The sequence below is a fragment of the Thamnophis elegans genome, chromosome 1 (assembly GCF_009769535.1).
Source record: "Thamnophis elegans isolate rThaEle1 chromosome 1, rThaEle1.pri, whole genome shotgun sequence".
In the NCBI taxonomy this organism is placed as follows: domain Eukaryota; kingdom Metazoa; phylum Chordata; class Lepidosauria; order Squamata; family Colubridae; genus Thamnophis; species Thamnophis elegans.
In genome coordinates, this window is record NC_045541.1 from 54,076,171 (window position 1) to 54,099,307 (window position 23,137).

General features: G+C 38.4%; 1 protein-coding gene across 1 annotated transcript in view; it reads left to right on the plus strand.

Moving 5' to 3' along the window:
• Positions 1 to 23,137, plus strand: part of SEMA5B (semaphorin 5B) — a 623,924-nt gene that overhangs the window by 394,999 nt on the left and 205,788 nt on the right. The window contains exon 6 of the mRNA XM_032227708.1: positions 21,834 to 21,933. Within this exon, the coding sequence (XP_032083599.1) occupies positions 21,834 to 21,933 (100 nt within the window). The remainder of the gene's footprint in view (positions 1 to 21,833; positions 21,934 to 23,137) is intronic.

The window sequence follows — 23,137 nt, forward strand, 5'->3', positions numbered from 1 at the left end:
ACTTTTATTAATATTTCTAAATAATAATTACAGTTAAATGAAAATGGATATATAATAATGCTTGAGTTAATATGAGTTATGTTGGTTGACTGTGGAGGAGATGTACCAAAACTTATCTATAATTGATTGATACATTTTCTACAGATGTAAAGAAAGATGCTGTACCTGTTTTAAATTAAAATTAAAAAACATTTATTAAAAAAAAAAAGGATGGCCTGGCTTTGATTGGTGCTAAATTATATGTTCCTGCAACTATTAGAGCCATGGTCCTTCAACGTGCTCATGACTCTTGCATGGCCGGACATTTTGGTTTTGTGAAAACCCTGCATCTCATCAAGAGGCAATTTTGGTGGCCCTCATTGAAAAAAGACATTGAGTCTTATGTGGCTAGTTGCCCCACTTGTGCTGCGGCAAAGCGTCCACCAGGAAAACCTCAAGGATTGTTCCAGGCAGTAGCCCGTCCTGAGGCACCGTGGAAGGAGATCTCTATAGATTTCATTGTTGAATTGCCAGAAAGTCAAGGAAATACAGTGATTTAGGTTGTTATTGACTTGTTCTCCAAGCAAGTTCATTTTGTTCCTTGTTCCAAGATCCCGTCCGCTAAATCCTTGGCTAAGTTGTTCATTACACATATCTATCATCTACATGGGGTACCAGACCGCATCATCTCGGATAGGGTGGTCCAATTTACCTCCTTGTTTTGAAAGGAGTTTTTGAAGTTAATAGGCTCTGCCCAAGGCTTAAGCTCTGCCCACCACCCTCAAACTAACTGTGCCTATGAGAGAACTAATTCTGTACTGGAACAATATCGCCGATGTTTCATCAATTAACCACAGGATAATTGGGTAGAATTGTTGCCTCATGCTGAGGTGGCAAACTCGGTTCACAGCAGCACAGGATTTACGCCTTTCAGGGTGGTGTACGGCCATGATTTTGTGCCTATTCCTGAAATACCTCATGAAAAACTGCAAGTGCTGCCCCTTTCCGAGTGGAGTGACCGCCTCCTGGAGATGTGGTCTTTGGTTTACCGGGCGCTGGATGCTGCACACCAAGCACACAAGAAACAAGCGGATAAAAAGAGGTTGAAGCCAAAGGAGTATAAAGTTGATGATCATGTGTATATTTATTCGTGTATATTTATCCACCAAATTTCTTCAGACCTCTCAAAAGTCTAAGAAATTGGGCCCCAAGTATGTTGGCCCGTTCCCGATTATCAAGGTCATCAACCCTGTATCCGTACATCTGGAACTGCCTAAATATCTCAACCGTGTCTACCCAGTGTTTCATGTTAATCTCCTGAAGCCAGAACGTACTTCTCTGTTGCGGGCTCCTTTGGCGGCTCCACCTGCCTCCTGATTGAGGGTGAGCAGCATTTTGAGATTAAAGAAATTTTAGACTCTAGGAAACATAGGAACCGTTTTCAATATCTTGTGGCATGGAAGCATTTCCCTCCCTCTCATGCTGAATTGGTCAATAAGTCCCATGTACGGGCTCCTCAGCTTCTTCGTAAATTCTACTCTGCCTACCCAGACAAGCCTTGACCTCGATTGACTTCTCTTTTATTTCCCCTTCTCTTTTTCTTCTATGTTATGTTGTTCGTCTGTTTGTCTGTGTTCTTTTGTTTCTGCAGGGGTAATCGTCCCTTTTCTGGAGGAGGGACGGATATCAGCCTCTGTTTTGCTGCTTGCTTTTCAGTTGCCATTGAAACGGGGAAGGAGGGCATGGTATTTGGGTGAAGAAAACAATCTGTACAGGAGGACTGTTAATTGGGTGTTGTTCTCACCGTTCATTTGTGCATGTGGAAGGAGGGGAGTTTCCCGCCAAGGCCAACTATCCAGCATTCCAACCTGATGATGATTTTTGAAGATGTCTCCCACCTGACAGTTGTGGTGATATACGATTGAGCTATTGACTGGGGTATCAAGGGGAGGGGAATGAATCATGTATTGATATCTATTGCTTTTGCACTCTTTTGCTCAGTTTCAGCTTTGCTTAGCTCCTCATCGCTTATAATCAGTAAAAGTACACTTAATTCTGAAACATGGAGTCGAGTGGTTTCTTTCTTGGTTATTAAGTGAAGGGGCTGTGACAATATGTGTGCAACTGCATAGATACATCCCTGTAGTTTTCTTGGCAAGATTTTTGTTGTGGTTTGCCATTGCCTCCTCCTTCTTTGGACTGAGAGTTTGACTGGCCCAAGGCCACCCAGCTGGCTTCGTGCCTAAGGTGGGATTGGAACTCTTGGCTTCCTGTTTTCTAGCCTGGTGCCTTGATCATTACACTAAACTGGCTGACTTAGAAGTCTGTAATATACTATGTAGAAAATTATAATGCATAAGCAACACATTCATATTTTGTTCCATAAATAAGTGCAGATACAATAAAGTTTTCATAGGTACCCATCTTTTTGCAAACATTACAACTCTTCTTATATATGATCCATTTACATTGCTATATAGCGAAACTACTTTTTTCATTTTTTTAACAAAAGGAGTCAAGACTTCCAATGCTGTTTTTAATGAAAAAGCTGTTGTAATTTGGAGGGTGGGGGGGAAGTGTGCTTTAGATTCTACCATGTTTCCCCGAAAATAAGACAGGGTCTTATTTTCTTTTGACCCCCAAAATAAGTGCTTGGTTTTATTTTCAGGGAGGCCTTATTATTTTTGAGGTGCAGGAGACAGCGAGCGTGGTCCCCTCATGGCTGCTGTTGTGTTGCAATTTTGGGGGGAGGGCTTATTTTTTGGGGAGGGTTTATTTTATTGCATGCGCTCAAAAGCCCAATTGAGCTTATTATCGGGGAGGTCTTATTTTTGGGAAAACAGGATATGATAAAATATAAAGGTTTTGTTGTACATAACAAGTGATCTGTCTTCAACTTAAAGGAAAAAGAGATCGAGCTCTGCTCTCATTTTCCTTTTAGCCCCTCTGATTCTGTGCCTGAAGTAATATCATTGGAATATATAGAGACAGATGGTGCTGAGGAACCCCAATTTACTGTAGAGTGGTATTTAGGATCTGAACCTACAGTAATATCAAAGGTGGAGATTGCTTGAATGCCAGCAGAAGACAAGATTCTCATGTTCATAGCACAACTTAAACCAAAGCAGTGCTTCTCAGCCTTGGCAACTTTATGCTGTGTCAGTTTCTTTTAGGGCTGAGAGAAAGTGACTGGCCCAAGGTGCTTTAAATTGGGATTTTAAAAAATCTCATGTGCTTTTTCAAAAGGCAACTGGACTTTGTTTTTCAGTTTTTCAGAACTGAAGAAGCTTCTTGGATGAGAGGTGAAACGTCTTCAAGGAAAAATAAAGTCCAGTTGCCTTTGGACAAAGCACCTTTGGGAAACCATGACTTGGATGGCTGAGAATCTCCCTAGATAGGTATAGATATATATATATTTAAACCCTCAAAAAGCTAGGGCAGAGTATTCATCAGCCTTACTGTGGATTTGTGATAGGCTTGTTTTAATGTTCGGGCACCATTTTGCTTAAATGCAGAAAGTCTGTTGGGTAGTATAAGAATTGGCTGATTTGCCTTATTTCTTTATTTCTGTCCCTGTTGGTTTTTAACACAATAATCAAGTCAGCCTAACAGATGGATGAGATTGCACTCAAATATAACCAGTCAAAACCGAGTGATTCTTTCATCAGTCAGAAAAATACTTCAGTTCCTGCCACCTTACTATAAGTAGTGATTTTTGACATTCAGAGTAAGCTGGAACAGCTGTCATCCAATAAGCATAGTTTCTTTTCCTCAAGAAGCCATAAGAGAAGCAAGTGGAAAAAATGTATGTGAGCTCCATGCTGTGAGCTTTATTCTTTTCTTAGCCTGCACTGAACAATAGACCACAACCTTTGCCTTTGATGCTTTGAAAACTTCACAAGTGAAAAGGAACTTGGTGACAAATAAATGCCTGAGAATCATCAACCACAGTAGGGATATGTTTTACCATGTGGCAGGCAGAAAGAAATCCTGAGGCATTTATTACAGATTTTCTAACCATTTACAAAACCATATGGAATGTTGTTAATATGAAAATAAAATTAAAATGAAAGAAAGCTGGTAATCCTTCCATGGTTGGAACCACATCTGAAACCATTCTATGTGACTTTGGAAAGTTGGGAGAATAATTTTTTGGGGCAGAAAAAAGTCAGCAAGTTAGAATAAAAATTCACTAACATGCCAATATAAAATAGTATTTTTCAGTGGCTATCTCTGAGGTTATTCACATACTTACTTATTAAATTTTATTTATGTATTAAATTAATTTGTATTATTATATGGTTTGTCAAACAGTCCACCAGATGTTTAGATTGGATTTGACATTTTTGTCTATCTATTGAGTTGGGTAGATGTTTAGTTGTGTTAAAAGTATTATCGCAGGATGTAAGCTGTTGTGAGTAAAGCTGCCTTTTGCAATTGACTGATGGTGTTCAAACAGTGTTCCAGATGTTTTGGGATTGAACCCAAGGACCCTTATTACTATTGGTATGATCTTTACTTACTTTTGGCACATTTGTTCTACTACGTCTGTTTGAAGGTCTTTGTATTTCGTGATTTTTTCTCCAGTTCTTTTTCTTCTATTCTGCTGTCTCCAAATACTGCCATGTCCACTGTCCAGACATTTTTTTTGTCTTTCTTATCAATAATTGTTAAGTCACTGGTGTTAGGTGCCAAGGGCCTGTCTGTTTGAATTCTAAAGTCCCAGATCAATTTGGCTTCTTCATTTTCTAGTTCTTTCTCTTTTATGGTTCCACAAGTTCTTGCTTCCAGGCAAATGGTATTTCTTACATATCTTCCAATGCACTATTCTTGCTACTTTGTCATGCCATTGTAGTTAGTCTGTGTGATCTTGCAGCTAATCCGGTGATCTACTGTTTCTTCATTTCTTTTCAGAGACCATGTTTGCTGTCTATTGCTGTCTTCTCAATTCTGGCTTTTTATTCATTTATTGTTAAGGCTTGGTCCTGTGCTGCAGGGGTGGGTTCCTGCCAGTTCTAACCTCTTCTATAGAAGAGGTTCCACAAATCTACCATGCCATTTAGAACCGTTCCAGCTCCCTCCCCCCACCCGTTCGCACATCATCAAGCTGAAGAGCGAGAGGAGGAATTCTGGGAGGTGAAGTCCACAAGTCTTAAAGCTGTCAAGTTTGAACATCCCTGGGGTTTTTTTCTAAAGGGTTAGGGGTGCAAGAGTCTTGTAACTTGACAGCTTTAAGACTTGCACACTTCAATGCCAGAGTTCCTGAGCCAACATGACTGGAGGAGGAATTCTAGGAGTTGAAGTCCACAAGTCTTAAAGCTGTCAAGTTTGAACAGCCCTGGGTTTTTTTCCCTTAGGGGTGCAAGGTCTTGTAACTTGACAGCTTTAAGACTTGCATGCTTCAAATGCCAGAGTTTCTGACCCAACATTTTGGTTGCTAAGCAAGAGCGTTATTAAGTGAGTTTCACCACATTTTACAAGTTGGCCGTGCCCACCGGCAAGCCACTCCTACCCAGTCACATGGCTGGCAAGCCACTCCCACAAAGCAGGCCACAGCTACAGAAGAGGTTCTAAAATTTTTTGAAACCCACCACTGTTGTGCTGCCAGAATTAACTCCTTGGTCTGTTTCTTCAATTTTTTGGCTCTTAGCCATTGTTAGCTCTTGTTATTATTTGCTTTACCTGCTATTTTTTTTAAATGTACTGGCCATGTAATACTTTTTCTTCCCATGTCTCTTTTCTGTTCATTATGGTCTGTCACAACCAGCCAGATGTTCATACTGTATTTGGCATTTTTGTCCACTTATCAAGTCCTTCCCAAGGTCCTGGGATAGGCACATCTGGGTGTTTGATGATGTTAGAAGTATTGTTTCAGTAGGCTTCAATAAGCTGTTCCGAATAAACTGCCTTTTGCAATTGGTGGATGGTGAATTTGTCAATGATGATGGTGTTCAAGTGGTGCTCCAGTGTTATTATTAATTATTTAGCATAAACTATGATGTGAGCTGATAGAAATAATTTTGCGAGTTGAGCAAGGAACAACTGTAGAATGAGATAAATCTGGGGAAACTGTCCTTCATTCACAAAATCCCTCTCATGCAGAGAATTAACTGCAAGTTAGAAATTTTAGGGTGAGCATTTTTAAGAAAGGAAATGCTTTGGGGGAATAAAGTATTTCAATGATCAGAGTCAGTAGATTCCAAGCAGGAATGTGGAGAAGAAGCCGGAAGGGGAATCAAAAGGAAGCTAAAGAGGAAACACAGGGAAAAGAATGAATGGTAAAGTTAAGGAAAGGGAAATGTGAGTGATCACACTGCTTGTAACTGAAAAAGAAAGAGAAAACAATAAATCTGGAAGTCATAAAAGATAACCCCACTGTAGATAGAGTGTATATTGGAGCCTGCAGAAATTTTTATGCTGGTTTTTCATGAAATATGGTTCTTATAATGGATGTCAGTTCAATTATTGCCTGTATTAGAAATGTAATGAATAGTTAAAACCTGAGTCTAGATTTGGAATGCTTAATATAGCCTTATTTTGTTGCTGCCTGTCTGTATTGAAAAGAAATATTTAAAAAATGATCTTAGCACACCACAGTTCCAGTGAGTGGAAGATTATTTTCTATAGATTGTGTAGATCAAGGCAACATGTATCAATATTTCATCTGTTTAATATTCAAGATGAATCCCTCTCATTGAACAAAGAAAATTGATTTGATTCAGGCCATAAATTGGGGATAATAAATAAATAAGTTAGCTAATCAGACTTGGTGGAACTGAGAAAAATATGAATAGGATTTTATTGGCATGTAATTCTGTATAGTTTTATAGAAACCAATCTTGGCTGCAAAGGAAAAAAAGCTGAAAAGTAAGCTTTTTAGCATTTCTTGTGTGTATTATATCCATTTGATTAAAAAAATTATAAAAAAGGATTACTATTATGTGCTCACTTATCTGGAAATAAACTTATACTTAGTTACTTTTAGGGTTCACATTGTAGGACTGCATCAAGAAAGACTGCTAGAAGAATGCGACTACAAAGTACTTCAAGATATTGTGAATTTTGTTTAGGGAACATTGAGATTAAAAGTTTAATGCGTCATTATAATATGTACATTTTGTCATAGGAAACACAAAGGAAAAGTACAGACTGAGTCAGAATGCAATATTAGATGGAGGCTCTGAACAACTTATAATAACAATAGTTAATTAAATTGGTATGCCTCCTGACTGTCAATGACTCTTGGCAGTTCATAACAACAACAATTACAATAAAATCAAGTAAAAATAAAAGATGGCCAATGTGATAAAACAAGGGATCTCACTTTCTCTTGCCAAAGGACTCAATGAAGAGGCAGGTCTTCATGGCTCTTCTAAACAACAGGAGTGGGGACCACTCCTGGATCTTGGGGGGAGGGGGGAATCTTGGGTAGGCGCAGCTGCAGAGAAGATGCATTCCAAAGTCTCAGTAGTTGGTACTGTTTAAGTGAAGGAATCTGAAATGTACCAACCCTGGTTGAATTGACCAGGCACATGCTATGGAGTCCTCAAATAACCAAACCCAGTGTCATGCAGGACATATAAGCAAGACCTCAGAAACAGAACTGAGGGGACAATTTGTCGATGTATTTTATGAACTAAACTCTTTCCCCACCCCCACCCCCACCCCAGATACTCATTAGAAAGAAAATCCCTTTGCAATGGTAAAGCCCAGGTAGGGCTTGATTGGATGGAAGAATACAGGGCGGGGCATAACCTTTTCCTAAGGGGTCACAGCAAGATCGACAGCAGTTTACAACTTCCGCGACACCTCATTTTAAAGCCCATAAAAAACTGAATTGAATGAGCTATTAAATGTTAAATTTGCTTTAAGAATGGCTGGAAAATTCGATTCGGAAGAACAAAGGATCATTGACAGAATAAAATGCATTGCCTTTCGAGAGGCTCGCGATGCTGGAGCGACGTTTATCAATCGAAAATGGATTGCAAACAAATTGAAACGTCATCCGGATTGGGTTACTGATAATTGGAACAAAACAGCCCAAGAATGTTTCACAAAATTTGGAGAAGGGCGTCCTCTGCAACTGTCCCAAGAAAGCAAAGCCATCATTGCAACTGGCAGTCGCAAACAATGAAAAGGAAACCGAAAAGTGGCCCAAGAAATCCTTCAAATTCGTGGAAAACGAGTTGATCAAAGGACAATCGGCCGATATCGAGAACGAGAAGGTTTGAAGCCATTCCATGTCATTTGCAAACCATTGAAAACTCAAACACACGTTCAAGATCGGCTTTGGTTGTGCGATTGGTTGTCTGAATGGACCGAGGAAGATTTTCTTCATTTGGCGCCATCTGACGAATTCTTCGTTTATGCCATTCGAAAACCGAATTTCCAGAACGATCGAATTTGGGCTAAAGACGTCGACGACATCGCCAAACATGAACGATATCGACAAATCGTTCGCAATCCGACTTGCATTGGGATTTTCGTCATTTTCACAGCCAAGAAACTGCATTGGGTTTTGAAGGATAAAGGGGAATCCTGGGATGGCAGTTATTTCCGTGAGAAAATTTTATTGGAGAATGTCATTCCATTTCTCAGTGATCCAGACAATGTCTTGGTGGTTGGTGAGGCTGTCTTTCTTCATGACAAAGCTCCTTGCATGCGTGCAAATGCGACTCAGCAATTGTTAAAGGAAAACAATGTCGAATTTTGGGGCAATGACGTCTGGCCGGGAAATTCGCCAGATCTCAATCCGGCAGAGAACATTGGGGCCATAATTAAGGATGAAGTGGAAGCTCTGATGATTCAGGAGCAAGGTCAAAATCGATATTCGGTTGAAACTTTGAGAATGAATTTGGAAACTGTGTTGAAAAATCTGGAAAATCGAACGGAACTGTTTGAAGATTTGTTGTGTTCTTATCCACCTCGTTTGAATGCTGTTCGAAGGGCTAATGGTGGTCATACTGACTATTAAATCATGTCAATAAACTCAGTTTTTGATGGGCTTTCGAATGGTGTATGAATTATTTGTGTTGTTATTACAAGTGTTGCTGTGACCCCCTAGGAAAAGGTTATGCCCGCCCTGTAGAATGAAAATTACTAAAAGTGGCCATACTCCCTTTTGTAGCCTGTCATATCCTAAAATGCAGGGATTTTAGTTTTTAGCTTTTAAACTTATGATTTTTGGCTACTGCAAATGCTCTGAAAAGTATCAGACTAATTTTGGATGAAAGCTATCTACAATCCAGCTTTGATTCCCATTGTGTCATTTTTGCAATAGCTTTGTGATATGTCTTTAGTTAGTGATTCAGTCGAATTTAGACTGATCATTATTTTGGAATCTCAGTATGACATTACGTACTTTGAAAAAATGAACTTCTGAACTAAGAAGTTAGCTTTTCAGAAGACATTAATTGTTCACTGCATGATCATGATTGCACTTGGATTCATTCACCTACCTAATGTAAATAGGTTGTTGAATGTAAAGCTTAAAACCCAAATAGATGAAGGGTAGATGGAACTTGTTTCCCAGACATGTCAGTAATTCATTAAGTTCTTTTATCCTCCTTCTTTAGGTATATTATTGTTACTTTGAATTATTATTTCACTACAGGTTGGCACCTTTGACTTTTAAAACAAGATTAGGGATGATTCCTCTTTTGACTCCATTCTCAGGTTTTGCCACTCCTTCTCCTAAACCCTCTACCTGTCCATCTATTTATTTTTGAGGGCAACAGAGGCATGTCCCAGGGATGTCTTGATGCTACTCTATGGCCTGTTTTTCTGAAAAAGTGGGGAAAGTAAGTGAATGAACTGGCCCTTTGCCTGTACCTTTTAATGCAGATTTTAGATTGTGAGCTTCATGTTTTTGTATTAGCATCTTATATGTTTTTTTTAAATTAATTACAGATTTAGTCAACAAATGAAATGGCCCCAAGGAAGAAAACTATTTCTTATAGTTCTTTGAATATGAGGTATGAACATGAGTCTTGAGAAAGAGAATATACACATCATTCTTAGCTGCTGAATGGTTCTCCCCAATAGATACACATACTCAATGACATGTAACGTGGAACTAGTCGGTTTCTAATAGTGGCCATAGATTTGCAATTGAAGGATTTATTTATAACCACTGGATCTGGCAGACATCCAGTAGTATGTCGAATATGCTTTGCTTTATTGCCAAAGTGTTTATTGCCGAATCAGCTTTATTTCATAACAGTGTTCTCTGATATATAAATCTTTTGCTTGAAGGCTAATTAAAGGGGTTGCTAAAGGTGCTGTCAATTCTCTGGATTTCAGTCTTTAGGGGTTCTGGCCTTTTGATTTCTTACAGCATGTCTTTCAAGGTGTTCTTATTACTTTCATTATTCCTTTCGGCATTGGATTCTCCCCTCTTCAGAAGAAGGGATCACAGTCTGTGTTGACAGTTCATAAATCACAGACTTTCAGCAATAAAGCAGCTTTGGGTGTTCCAGTTTGAGACAGATTTGAAAGGTACTTCAACACGTTGAGTTGGAAATAAAAAGTTTCCTCTTCTCAGTTGTAAGAAAATTGTAGAAACAATTGAAAGCCGTGAAGATATTATGAATTTTCATTTAGATTCTATACATGATTGCCCAGATGTAAGGATGTTAAAAACCTCTCTTCATACCTTATGCATTTGACATACAGTATATTGGGTAACTAATACTAAAAATTAAATAAATCTGACTTTCTATGGCATATATGTAATGGGAAGGCATTCCAGGAGTAGGAAGTATCCTGTTAGATGTTAAATTTAAATTTACTGACAAAGAAATAAAGGAAGACTAATATAGCTATTTCAAGATGTTTAGTTCTCATCAGCTAGCATACCCTTCTGGTTTCAAGCCCGGGCCACTTGCATATTAGGCAGATGTATTAACCTCTAGGCCACGAGCTCCCCTTGCTTTGTGAGTTGTACCAGGGGGGAGATTAAGTGTATTTCTGGTAAAACCAGTCTATCAGGGCAACCTGGTCTACCCAAATATGAGACGAAGTATACTGCTTCCACTTTCCCCTTTCAGCCCCAATCCAGAAGCTTTTGCAGGTGGTCACTTCCGCAACAAACTATTTTTATATTAAATTTAAATTTACCAGCGAAGAAATAAAGGGAGACTAGTACAGCTATTTCAAGATGTTTAGCTCTCATCAACTAGCTGTACCATTCTAGGATTCGAACCAGGCCGCTTGCATGTTAGGCAGTTGTATTACTCTTCTAACTTTCCTGTTAGAAGTACTTCAACCAAGGATTGTAAAATCTAGATGTTGTTGTATGGAGAATACATACCTTTTGATCATCAGGGCTCAAATAGTAAAGTTTTGGGTTATGATCACATTGAATAGGTATAAATGAGCATATCATCATCATTAATCATCATCATTTTAGCCATTGTCTATCCACTGCAGTATGAAGGCCTCTTCCGCATGATTCCAACCAATATGATCCAGCTTTTTTTTTGTCAGCTGGGCCTGCAATACTTGATGACATGGATACCCCTGACTAACACTGATCACATCTGCCAACCCTCATTGGACCATATTGGCAGATTATGGTCTGTTTCTTCCATATGACAGTACAACCTCAACAATGGCCCTCATTTCCCAAAGGCCCTAGGCCAACAACCCACAGCAGCAGGAAGAATTGCCTGAAGGCAGAGGTTGCTAAGAATGAGCATCTACTGTAGGAATTAATGCTCCTTATTGAATTATTGAAGATGAGCCAGCTGAAAACTTGAAAGACAGTCTTGCATGAAATATGACATACTAATCTAAACAAAATACAATCTACATAAATATTACTGATCAGATCTGATGTATCAAAAATGCATTCATTTGGTAGTGGGCATATGTCGTGACCTACTGTATTTTTCGGAGTATAAGACGCACTGGAGTATAAGATGCACCAAGATTATGAAGAGGCAAATTTTAAAAAAAAGTTTTTCCACTCTGCAGACCTCTCCAAAATGGCCCATTTTTTGCAAAAACGGGCCCATTTTTGGTAAAAAAAAATGGCATGCTTGGCCTTTAGGGGGCTTATAGAGTGCTTCTGGGGGCTGCAAAAATGAGCAAAATAACGATCAGGTTTTCGCTCATTTTTTCCCTCCCCAGCCCCCAGGAGCACTCTGGAAGCCTTCTAAAGGCTATGCACAGTCATTTTTACAAAGGAGGTGGGGTTTCAGGAGGCAAAAAATGCTGTATTCAGTGTGTAAGATGCACCCAGATTTTCACCTTCTTTTTTGAGGGAAAAAGGTGCTGTCAGCTCCTGCGAGCCAGAGGCCCGGAGCTGCCATTCAGAGGGGACGGGGACTGGGCCAGCTGCCAAGACTTGTGATTACCAGGTGGAGATTTCCCTCCTCCACAAGCAGTCCAGCTGAGAACTCTACAAAGCTCTTCATGACTGACTGACAGAAGGTTTCCACTGAGAACATTCCAGAACTGATAACTGACTGAGAACAATCCATGACTGATTGCCGGGTGGGGGTGGGGTTTAACCTAGTTACCTAGTAACTATAAAAGGTGGTGAAGAGTACCTGGTGTCAGCTCTGACAATTTATTCATTGCTTTAGTGCTTTGTTGGTCAGTTCCTGTGGAGGAAGATAAACTGCATTTTCAAACCGTTTCTGTGTTTGGCTGTTTTCATTAACCCTTCGGAACCTGACAGGTGTGTCTTATACTCTGAAAAATACAGTGGCTTCATCTTTCTTTTTCATGCTTATAAATAAATATCAAATAGATGGATAATAGATGCCTTATATCCCACAAACTGAAAACCAGAAAGCATTGTACAATTTTCTTTTTCCAAGTCTTAAGAGTGTTCTTTTCCAAACCTCTCTCTCTTTGTGTTCGGAAGTGAGGGACAAGGAAATTTCACAATTGGAATGTGAGCAAGTTTCTATATTGTCACACGAACTACCTCCCATTTATTATAGACTGAGACTGCAATGATATATAACCATTAGAACTTTCTTTATCATTAAGTTCTCCAGATGCCTCTTTAGTGGCTGGCCATGTTGAGCTAGCTGAATGTAGTGGATGAAAGAGAGTATCAGTGAGAGAATGTAAATAATACATTAATATATAAACTAATATCTCATACATGATTTTGGAGAGGTATGTATTTGAGGGAGTAGAAAGTATATTTGCAGTCAGTGACACTCCAGATTAGCTTTTATCAGATACGTACATTAAAATGTGTGAAAGTTCTACTCATATTCCAGGGGAACAAAATGAGCATATCCTTCATGTTTTTATGGAGAAGGCAAAAACAGTGTGGAGAGCTTCCTCTATCCATAAATCATCTCCATGGGTTTCAGAACACTGGTTTCTGGGGCTTTGTCACATTCCAAAAGATTCCACTAATAGAAAAGTTCTGTACTACAAGCCATGGCCCACTACACATTAAAGGGAAAGAGAAAGATAGTACCTTTATTCTATTCCTCTGAACACTAATCTTGTTTTTTTATAACTGAAGACATAAATTATGTGTCCAATGTGAGTGCTAAATTAGAGTTCTGCAATGGAATATCATGGCATTTAGGGAACTCTGGCTCTTGTTCAAATAAATTTTACCATTTTTAGAGCAGGGAATGGCTAGGAAATGACTCCAACATGAACAAAAGATTTCTGATGACATCTGTCTCAGTATTTTGAAGTACAGTATTTTGATTACGGCAATTTGTATGTATCTGACAGATATGCAGTTCTGTCCACTTAAAGATCCAGGGGCTGTAATCAACAGCTTCCTTAATTTTGTTATTGGAGAAGGAGAAATAACTAGCTGGTGTTGTGTAAAAGCCTTTAAGATAATGTGGGACTAGTATGGATCATAGAAGTTTTATGTCAGAACTTTAGTCATTTTAAAGCAGGGGTGTCAAACTCACGGTCCTGCTGGCCGGATCCAGCCCATGCACTGCTTAAATCTCACCCAGAGAACCGGCCTGAATATAGCAAAGAACCGCCTAGCATAAGGTGACCAGATTTTCAGATTGGTAAAGAGGGACACCTTTGACCGGGGGGGGGGGGGGGTTGATTAAAAAATTTATACGGAGCAACAAAAATTTTCATACAACGCAAAAATAGTATTGTAATGTTTTTTTTTATTTCAACATAACTACAATTTACAAATATAAATTGTAACTGTTGCCAAACATCCGAATTTTGATCACGTGACCATGAGGATGCTGCAACGGTCGCTAAGTGTGAAAATGGTCGCTAAGTGTGAAAAATGGTCATCAGTCACTTTTTTCAATGCCATTGTAACTTTGGTCACTATACCACCTTTCTTGCCATAGTTCTTAAGTGAATAAATGCAGCTGATAAGTTAGTAACATAAGTGAATCTGGTTTCCCCATTTGACTTTGTCAAAAGATGATTATATGACCCCAGGACACTGAAACCATCATAAATACGAATCTGTTGCCAAACATCAAAATTTTGATCGCGTGACCATGAGAATGCTGCAACGGTCGCTAAGTGTGAAAATGGTCGCTAAGTGTGAAAAATGGTCATCAGTCACTTTTTTCAATGCCATTGTAACTTTGGTCACTATACCACCTTTCTTGCCACAGTTCTTAAGTGAATCTTAAGTGAAGATGTTATATCTTAAGTGAATCTTAAGTCTTAAGTGAAGATGTTAGCAGAACCTCTGGTCACGAACGCTTCTGACCAAAATATTCACATTCTCCCCGCTGCTGATTTCCCCTTCTGCACCATTTTTTTTGTAAGCGCCAAATTTCCAAAATTAGGTTTGATTCATGACCAAATCAGTTTGCGACCAAAGTTATGGAACGAATTATGGTTGTGACCAGAGGTTCTACTGTATTCATGCCTTTACATACTCCATATCACCTCAAAATGTTGCACAGCCTTCATAAGCTTCTAATACAGATAAAATTAAATACAACATCAAAACCATAAAAAAGTAAAATTAACCTGGCTGGAAAATCCTATGCCTGTCTTGCTATTATTACTGACACACTTGCTGCAGTATTTGATGGCTAAAAGAAAAAAAAATATATTGTTAAAGTGTGTATTATGTTCACTCCCATGTCTGGTCTGCTGCGTTGATTTTGAATTCATTAAAAGAGCTTATTTTACATCAAATCCCTCTCATATTATTCTCCTATGTTCAATAAACCCTAAGAGACAGCATACTATATACATGGAATTCCTGTAACTGTATATTTAGTAAATTGTGGAGCTGAGTTTATCCAATTAACTCAGTTTTTGGACTTGAGTAATCACATACAATAAAGGAAATAAAACCATTTAGTTGGCTATTTGTGATTAAGGGTGTCATGCAGAAACAATTATTGTTTTGATCAGGAAAATACCCTTAAAAAACCCTTTTGTTCTTTCAGGGTTTTTTTAAAATGATTTTTCCATGGCACATCAGAGTGTTACACATATTGTTTTGAATAAAAAAACAGCAGCTGCACATTTTTAAAAGCCTACATTATTTTAAAATGCATTAAAAAATAAAAGAAAAAAACCCAGCACACTTACCAGAACTCAGCAAATTGAAACTTTCCCACCATCTTGGAGAGTCCTCCAACCTCTGTGCCCCTCCCCTCTGGAAAATCCAGGAAGTAACACTGGCGACCCCTCTAGCCATTTCCTGCAGCTCTATGGTACTAGATCATTTTTTTCTTATAAAATAAGGTAAAAAAGTGGTGCGGTGGGGGGGAGGTCCGTTTTGTAGCTTTAACGTTTTAATATCTTCAATGAAAGTACTGAGACAGAGAGAGAGGTTAGTTAGACAGGGTTTTCTTTTGTCTTGCCCCGGTTAGGATTTCTTAAGCAAATCCACTGGGCTTTCCACATGAAGCCAGAAAAAAATCGGGACTTTTTTAAAAGGCGGAGGGACGCGGGAAAAATGGTTAAAAATCATGACTGTCCCACTGAAATCAGGTCATCTGGTCACCCTAGCCTAGCAGGGCCACTGGCAGCCAAAATGGGGCAGCAAGGGGGGGCATGCATGCCCTATGCACCCTGTTTTTTTCTTGGATGGCCTCCTGTAGGGACATGCCGGCCAAAACAGAGCACGAAGGATCACATGGGGTCCCGCTGTCCCCCATTTTGGCTGGCAGGTTGCTGCAGGAAGCATCTGTCTCATCTCACCACCACCAGCAGCCCACAGAAGAGAAAGACAATGCTGATCTGGCCCTCAAAGAAATCCGGTTTGACACCCCTGTTGTAAAATAATCAGGCAATTTATCCAAGGACGTAAAGTCATGGGGCCACTTCATATTTTGTTCAATGGCAAGGGAGTTTATTAGGGAGTTTACACATAACGGACTGGTGGCATGCAGTATAATAAGTGACTTGGTGATCAATTCTCATGGTTGAAAGAGAAACTTAGAGACTACTTTGTGTAAAGTGAGGGAAGGGCATGGATTTTATCAGGTAAAATTTTCCATTTAATTTATGGTGCTGTACTTGGAAGATATATACAGAAGCTCCTTGCACTTCTATGAATTTGTTCAATTCATAGAAGTGCAAGGTTTAAATGGAGTAATAGGGAACAGAAAGAAATATACTTCATGGCTTCTGCGGCATTAGGAGAGTGATGGTGACTTATCATATATTCTATGTGCTGTGCATATAATTGGCCACTGTAGCTGTTTTGCTATGAACAGACAAATCTTGTGTGTTAGTAGGTGGGGTAAACTCATGTCACAAATTTTGCTGCAATTTAAATTAATTGCACCTGAGCAATATTGGAGTGGGATGGAGAACATGGCTATTTCCTCTTGGGATAGGTTACAAAGACAAACACAAAGAACACTGAGTTGGATTTGTCATGAGTTATTCATTTCTAGGATTCCCGCTTTCTTCCAGAAAAGAGGTCTTTTTACTTTTAATTTGTATGAGGATTATAAGGAGTTAGGTAAATGGGTCTGTTTTTTAAGGCCTTTAGTCAAAATCAAGGCATTGCTCTAAAAGGGGACAGAAATAAAAAAAATAAAGAAATGGAGGTAAAGAAAGCTGCCTCTCCAAGAAGTATGTCAGAGTTCATTCAATTCCTATATGTACATTTCATCTACTGTAGAAAGGTAAAGTCATCTGATACATGTGATGTTTGTTGTTCTAGATACAAGTTGTGTGTTCATTCCCAAGATGTCTTTGGCATTTGGCTGTGACATATAATATGGGGCGCCCCCCCAAATGCTTAGTTCATAGCTGTCATGTGATTGTTTGATCCTCTTTCCCCTCAGAGAACCACATGAGTGCAGAAAGCCTGGTGATGGTGTGAATTGGGGTAACTGGTAGTTTGGACTATCAGGGAAAGACATGCTGTGTTTAATCATCTCCCAACTCTATAAAGGTTTAAATCTATGAAGTGTCATGAAGCCTTTAATTTAGCAATCAAAAAGGGATTCTTTATATACTTTGCCACCCATGGCAATAAGTAGAACTCAGGGCAGTTACCTGTTACTTCTCTGCCTTGACTATCATTTTAAACTATCATAGAGAGAACTGAGCTGCCTACAGTGCACATATTTTTCACCCCATAATTCTTTACTTGTAACTTTTTTATACTGTTTGTTGTTTAAAGGTAGAGATAATGGGGAAACCTCTTAAGCTAGTGTGCCAAATGAAAAACAAAGGAGTAGGAACAGCGTTACATTTTCTGCTGCCTTTTCAAAATGAGTTTGTCAAAGAAAGGAAGAATAGAAGTCCATTGGAAATGATAAGAGAAATTGGAGCATTAAAATAGGATCCATAAAACGTTTCATTATTTTGAAATGACCCTTTGATCAAAGAACAAAATTGCCCAAACTTCTAGAGAACGCATTATCTTGTTCTCCTGTCTAATGCATGCAGATTTTGATTATTAAGCTCTGACAGATCCATGTTTGAAATAAATTTATATTAAAGAATTTAAAAAGAAGGTTAATAAGCTATGAGAATACCTTGGTGGTATTTTGGCATCTGTTGTGGGTTTGCATATTGCTAAATGTCCTGGCAAATCCTGATGGATTGGAGAAGGATGGTTTCAGGTCAGCCTTAATGAGTTAGTCTTCATTACTTCCTTGTTTCAATTTATGACTGCAACGGCTCGAAAAATTCATGCCCATGGATGGAGAATTGTGAAACAGAGAGACTCACATTGCAATCTAAAGGAAGGAATTTTCAGACCCCAAAACATCGTAGATCTAAAACAAACCTCTTTGGGATTAAGGATTTACTAAATTCTGCTTAGAAAGAGCTTCTAATTCTGCGTTTCTAATGTAAAAAAGATAACCATAATGTCATACACACACACACACTGTATATGCATGTGTATGTGTCATTATATGGATATTGGATGAAAGGTTGGATGAAAAAAATGAAATGTCTGGCTATTCTCTAATAGCCTCTAATATTCTCTAATAGTTTTGCAATATCCTCTAGTTAGTGATATTCATGACTCTTATTTTGTACTGTATTAAGAAGAGCCGAAGGACACCTGTGAATACTGCGAATAATAATTTGCAACACTATTTTGTGGAGGGTTTGTCACATTAGGGTTATATCTGGCATCTGGATTCCCAGTCTTCTAGAGAATCACAGGAGACTGCAGTAACATTACAGGGAGATGATTTAAGGGCAGGAAAGGGAGTAGGGAGATCCTAGAAGATGACAACTGAGGGAGAGATGGTTAACATTTGGGCATTGAAACAACTGGCCTCCCAGTGGTTGCCTCCAGTCTTATCCTTTAGTTTGCAAAACGGACATAACAAAAAAAAATTGTGCTAGTAGAATCAACCATTTTGTCAAATGTTAGCAGGGTGTATGGGGTGGAGCTGCATATGTCAGGTAAATCACAGGTTTCTGTCTCTGATTTAGTATACTGTGACATACACACTGCTAAATTCATGGCTCTCCTCTTTTAGCAGTTGATGTTTTTCTGGCTTCTGCAAATAGTTTCAAGACTCCTACAGCATTCCTTCATCATGATTTTAAAATTATCTAGCATCATTTTGCAGTTTCTGTGTGATCTGCATCATGTTGATTATGGAAGCTTTTATATGCAAGAAGTGTCATATACAGGTAGTCCACAACTTACAAACCATTTGTTTAGTGAGTGTTCAAAGTTACAGCAGCATTGAAAAAAGTGGCTTAAAATCAATCCACACACTTAACAACTGTTGCACTCATGTAATCAAAATTTTGGGGACGTGGTGGCTCAGTGACTAAGACGCTGAGCTTGTTAATCAGAAAGGTCGGCAGTTCAGCGGTTCAAATCCCTAGCACCATGTAACGGGATGAGCTCCCATTACTAGTCCCAGTTTCTGCCAAGCCAGCAGTTTGAAAGCATGTAAAAATGCAAGTAGAAAAATAGGAACCACCTTTGGTAGCAAGGTAACAGCGTTCCGTGCACCTTCGGCAATTAGTCATGGCGACCACATGACCATGGAGATGTCTTCAGACAGTGCTGGCTTTTAGGCTTTGAAACGGAGACAAGCACCACCCCCTAGAGTTGGGAACAACTAGCACATATGTGCAAGAGGAATCTTTACCTTAATCAAAATTTGGGTACATTGGGATGTTTATATCACAATTGGTGTGTTCCAGGTTCATGTATCACCATTTACCTTCCCAGTCAACTTCTGACAAGCAAATTCAGTGGAGGCCAGATTTGCATAATGACAATGGCAACAAAGACAATAAAATTGGACATGATTCACTTAACCATTTTGCTTAGTGATGGAAATTCTGATAACAATTGTGGTTGTAAGTTGAGGACTACTGTTAATAATAAGACCTTATTAAGTTTCTTTTTCACGTAAATCTGTAGTACAGACAGTCATTGGCTTTTGAGTAAATTGCCATTAGAAGGTTAATAATAGGCTCTACCATCCTACCACCTTGCCATCCAGCTCAGATGGATAATCAGATAAGATCTTAAAATATAGCCTAAATTTGATAACGTGTTGGAACAGTTTATGTCCAAATTATCTGGACATAACTGTGGATAAATATTATTGGGGGTGGAAGTTCTCCTTTTGAACAAATGGATGTGATTTTCAACTGTCATAAGGAGCAACTATAATAGGCAGCTCTTTCATACAGGTAAGGTTTGGGCCCTAGAAAATTTGATGACTATTATCTGTGTTTTAGATGTACCCATCTTTTACTACTGTCATGATTTTTCTGTGGAACTAACCATGAAAAATATCTAATAATTGTTGGTGGTGTAAAATGGAAGGCTGCTAAACATTGCAAGATACAGGTACCATATGATATCCTGAAATGTTGTTTGCTCATTTCAGCTGTTAAATGTGAAATCCCCATGTGATTAAGATAACGTTTCTACCATTAAGAACTAACGTTAAAATGTGCCTCTTTAAAGGACACCCAGACATAACCACACACCCATAGTCAGCTTCTTAACTCCCTGGAAATTTGACCCATTTCTCTCAGCATTTAAAAAAATTGTAAGGACCCATCTTTTTTAATCAAGCTTTTGGTTGTTAATTGTTTTAGTATTGGAAACATTTAGTTGTAATCTTTACACTGTGCCTGCATGTGTTTTAATTATACTAGCTGCCTTAAGTGCTCATCTGAGCAGAAAGACAAGATATAAATTGAATACACAAGTGTTATCCTACATATAATACCATGGAAAAAGCTAAAAGCCAAAACCTCTTCTATTCTTTTAATGATAAAGCAACCTGAAAGTTAATTTTATTGGATTATTTCTTTCCTACAGGAAATAACGCCTTTAAAATACACACACACACACACACACACACACACACACACACCAATCTTTGGTAACATTTTGAATGTCAGTTGGTAATCCTGAAAATAATTTCATAAGTATTTCTATTTTTATGGTTCATGTGTTTAAGGTTGTTGCATAGGGTTGGATTTTTTATACATACACTGCATCTTTTCCCAAAGAATACAAAGGCTTCATTTTAAAATCATTTGGGAGTAAACACCTCTTTTAGAAATATTATATTTTACTGTTTTTGCTTCCCCTTAAATAAATCTATCTAACTGGAAAAACAGGAAACGAGCAGAATTTGTATTATCTTGAAACTGTCATCTTTTCTATTAATGCACCGGGTTATTGTTGTTTTCTTTTACTTCTTCATTTGTTCCATCTTGGTCAGATCCTTTATAAACCAAATGCTAACTAAAGCACACTTCAAGGCCTTTTAATAGAACTCTATGTCTTATGTTTATATGTGGTAGGGCAGGGTTTTTTTAAAAAAATCTTAGAGTGCACAGAAAGTCTTATCTGTCAAATTTCCTTATGACTAACCCTTAAGAATAATGTGACCCATTTATTTTTTTTAGAGGAAAGCTGCCATTCAGAGAGGATGGAGGTTCAAACATTTTAATGTTTTTAACACAAGGAAACCAAAGCCTCTTGCATTACAGGAGATTTAGATCTCCACGTCTTTCTGTAGTTTCTAATGAATACTCCCCATTCCTGCTAGTGGGATTTTTTTTTTAAATTTTAAATGAGTTTTATACAGGAATAATAATGATTTCCATAAAAACTTCTGCCATTAAATAGCCTTTGCCCAATGTTTGATAGTAAGATATGATGCTACAGTCAGTTCTTTCCATTACCTACTACATAGATTAGAAGACTGACCATTGAATTGACTTTATTAGAATTAATTAGAAAAAACCAACAAATCTTGCTTCAGTAGATGCTACCTCAGTGGACCACCTCCCCCATTATATCAAAGTGGAATTTTATAGATTGTTAATTATCCAAATATTGAACGGTACTCTGTCGGAGATCCATTAGTTGAACGCTATGTGGAAATTTTGCTCACCAGTGACGTCATTTTTCCTCTATATTTTTTCATTTTTCTTTTCAGATCTGAAGCCTTGGGTTTCAAATTTCACATACTCTGGTGTACGGGACTTCTCTCAGCTTGCTCTAGATGCCAATAGGAATCAACTCATTGTTGGAGCCAGGTAAATTAGAACCTTTTAATTGGAGCAAGATTGCTTCTCTAGTTCATTGCCTGAATGTTACTGTTTGCAAAAAAGAGATTGCTTTTTCAGCCTGCAAGCACACTCCATGTTGCTTTAAAAGCAAAGCCTTAATTTATGTAGAAAGGTTTTAGAAATGCAGTAATGATGTTGAAGAGGAGAAAATTGCCAGTCATTCTTGTGGGGAAAAATGTAAGTAAAATGAGGAATTAATGAAGCAAAAAGCTGTCATTTCCCATGGATCACAAAGGCTATAAAATCTTTTCTCAGTGAGGTAGTGTCCACATGTATGGAAACAGAACTAGATGAAAGAAAGAATTCAGCGCTTTAATGGAGAACATGTTCACATTGTTACATAGCATATCCCTAGTATGTCAGGCAATTTTTCTTGGAGAAGTTTTAGTTTGAATGAACTAAAATGATCATCTATGCTATTGCTATAACACTTTGCAGAAAAGGATTATGCCCCCCCCCATAACTTTTGCATAATCTATGATTACTAATAATGCCACCATAAAATTAGCAGTCCCTAGTTTATTCATAAATAGCATTTATATCCTGACAGCATTTAAGAACTGAAATTACACCTTCCTAAATTCTTAGAATTTCTATAACTCAAAGTGCCTGAGATATTATCACGGTAGCATTTAAAGCAGCTCTCTGAAATAGCCCAATCTTCAAGCGAGATTATAGGTGAGATTATCCAAGGATACACGAGAGTTGTTTAACATATGAACAGGTTCCTTCTTGGCTTTTCAATGCCTATTGCATTACACAGTCTTCCTCTGGCAAAAATGTTGCTCCGCAGAAAATAAAAAAGTTGAATAGCCATTTGTCATATCCTGGTTTATTGCTGGCTTTTGGGGGCTTGTCAAAATCTACTGTAATTGGGAATTCAGATAACTCTAGAATGCCACAGTACCACTCAAGAAGTTCAATTTCTACCGTATGGAGTGCTCCATCCCTGATTTTAGACTCTTGCCTTTTGGATCTGGCTTCATCATCCAGATTCCCTTGAGGCTATGTGCCACTATTTGTCAAAAGTGGCCTGATAGACCTTTTAAATCTACTTTGAGAGTTTAAAAACAGCATTTAATTCTTTGTTTGTCTGAAAGGACAGCATTTCCAAAGAGCAAGGAAATGGATGAGAGATGAGCTAGAGCTAATGCTGTGCAGTATGGGCCTA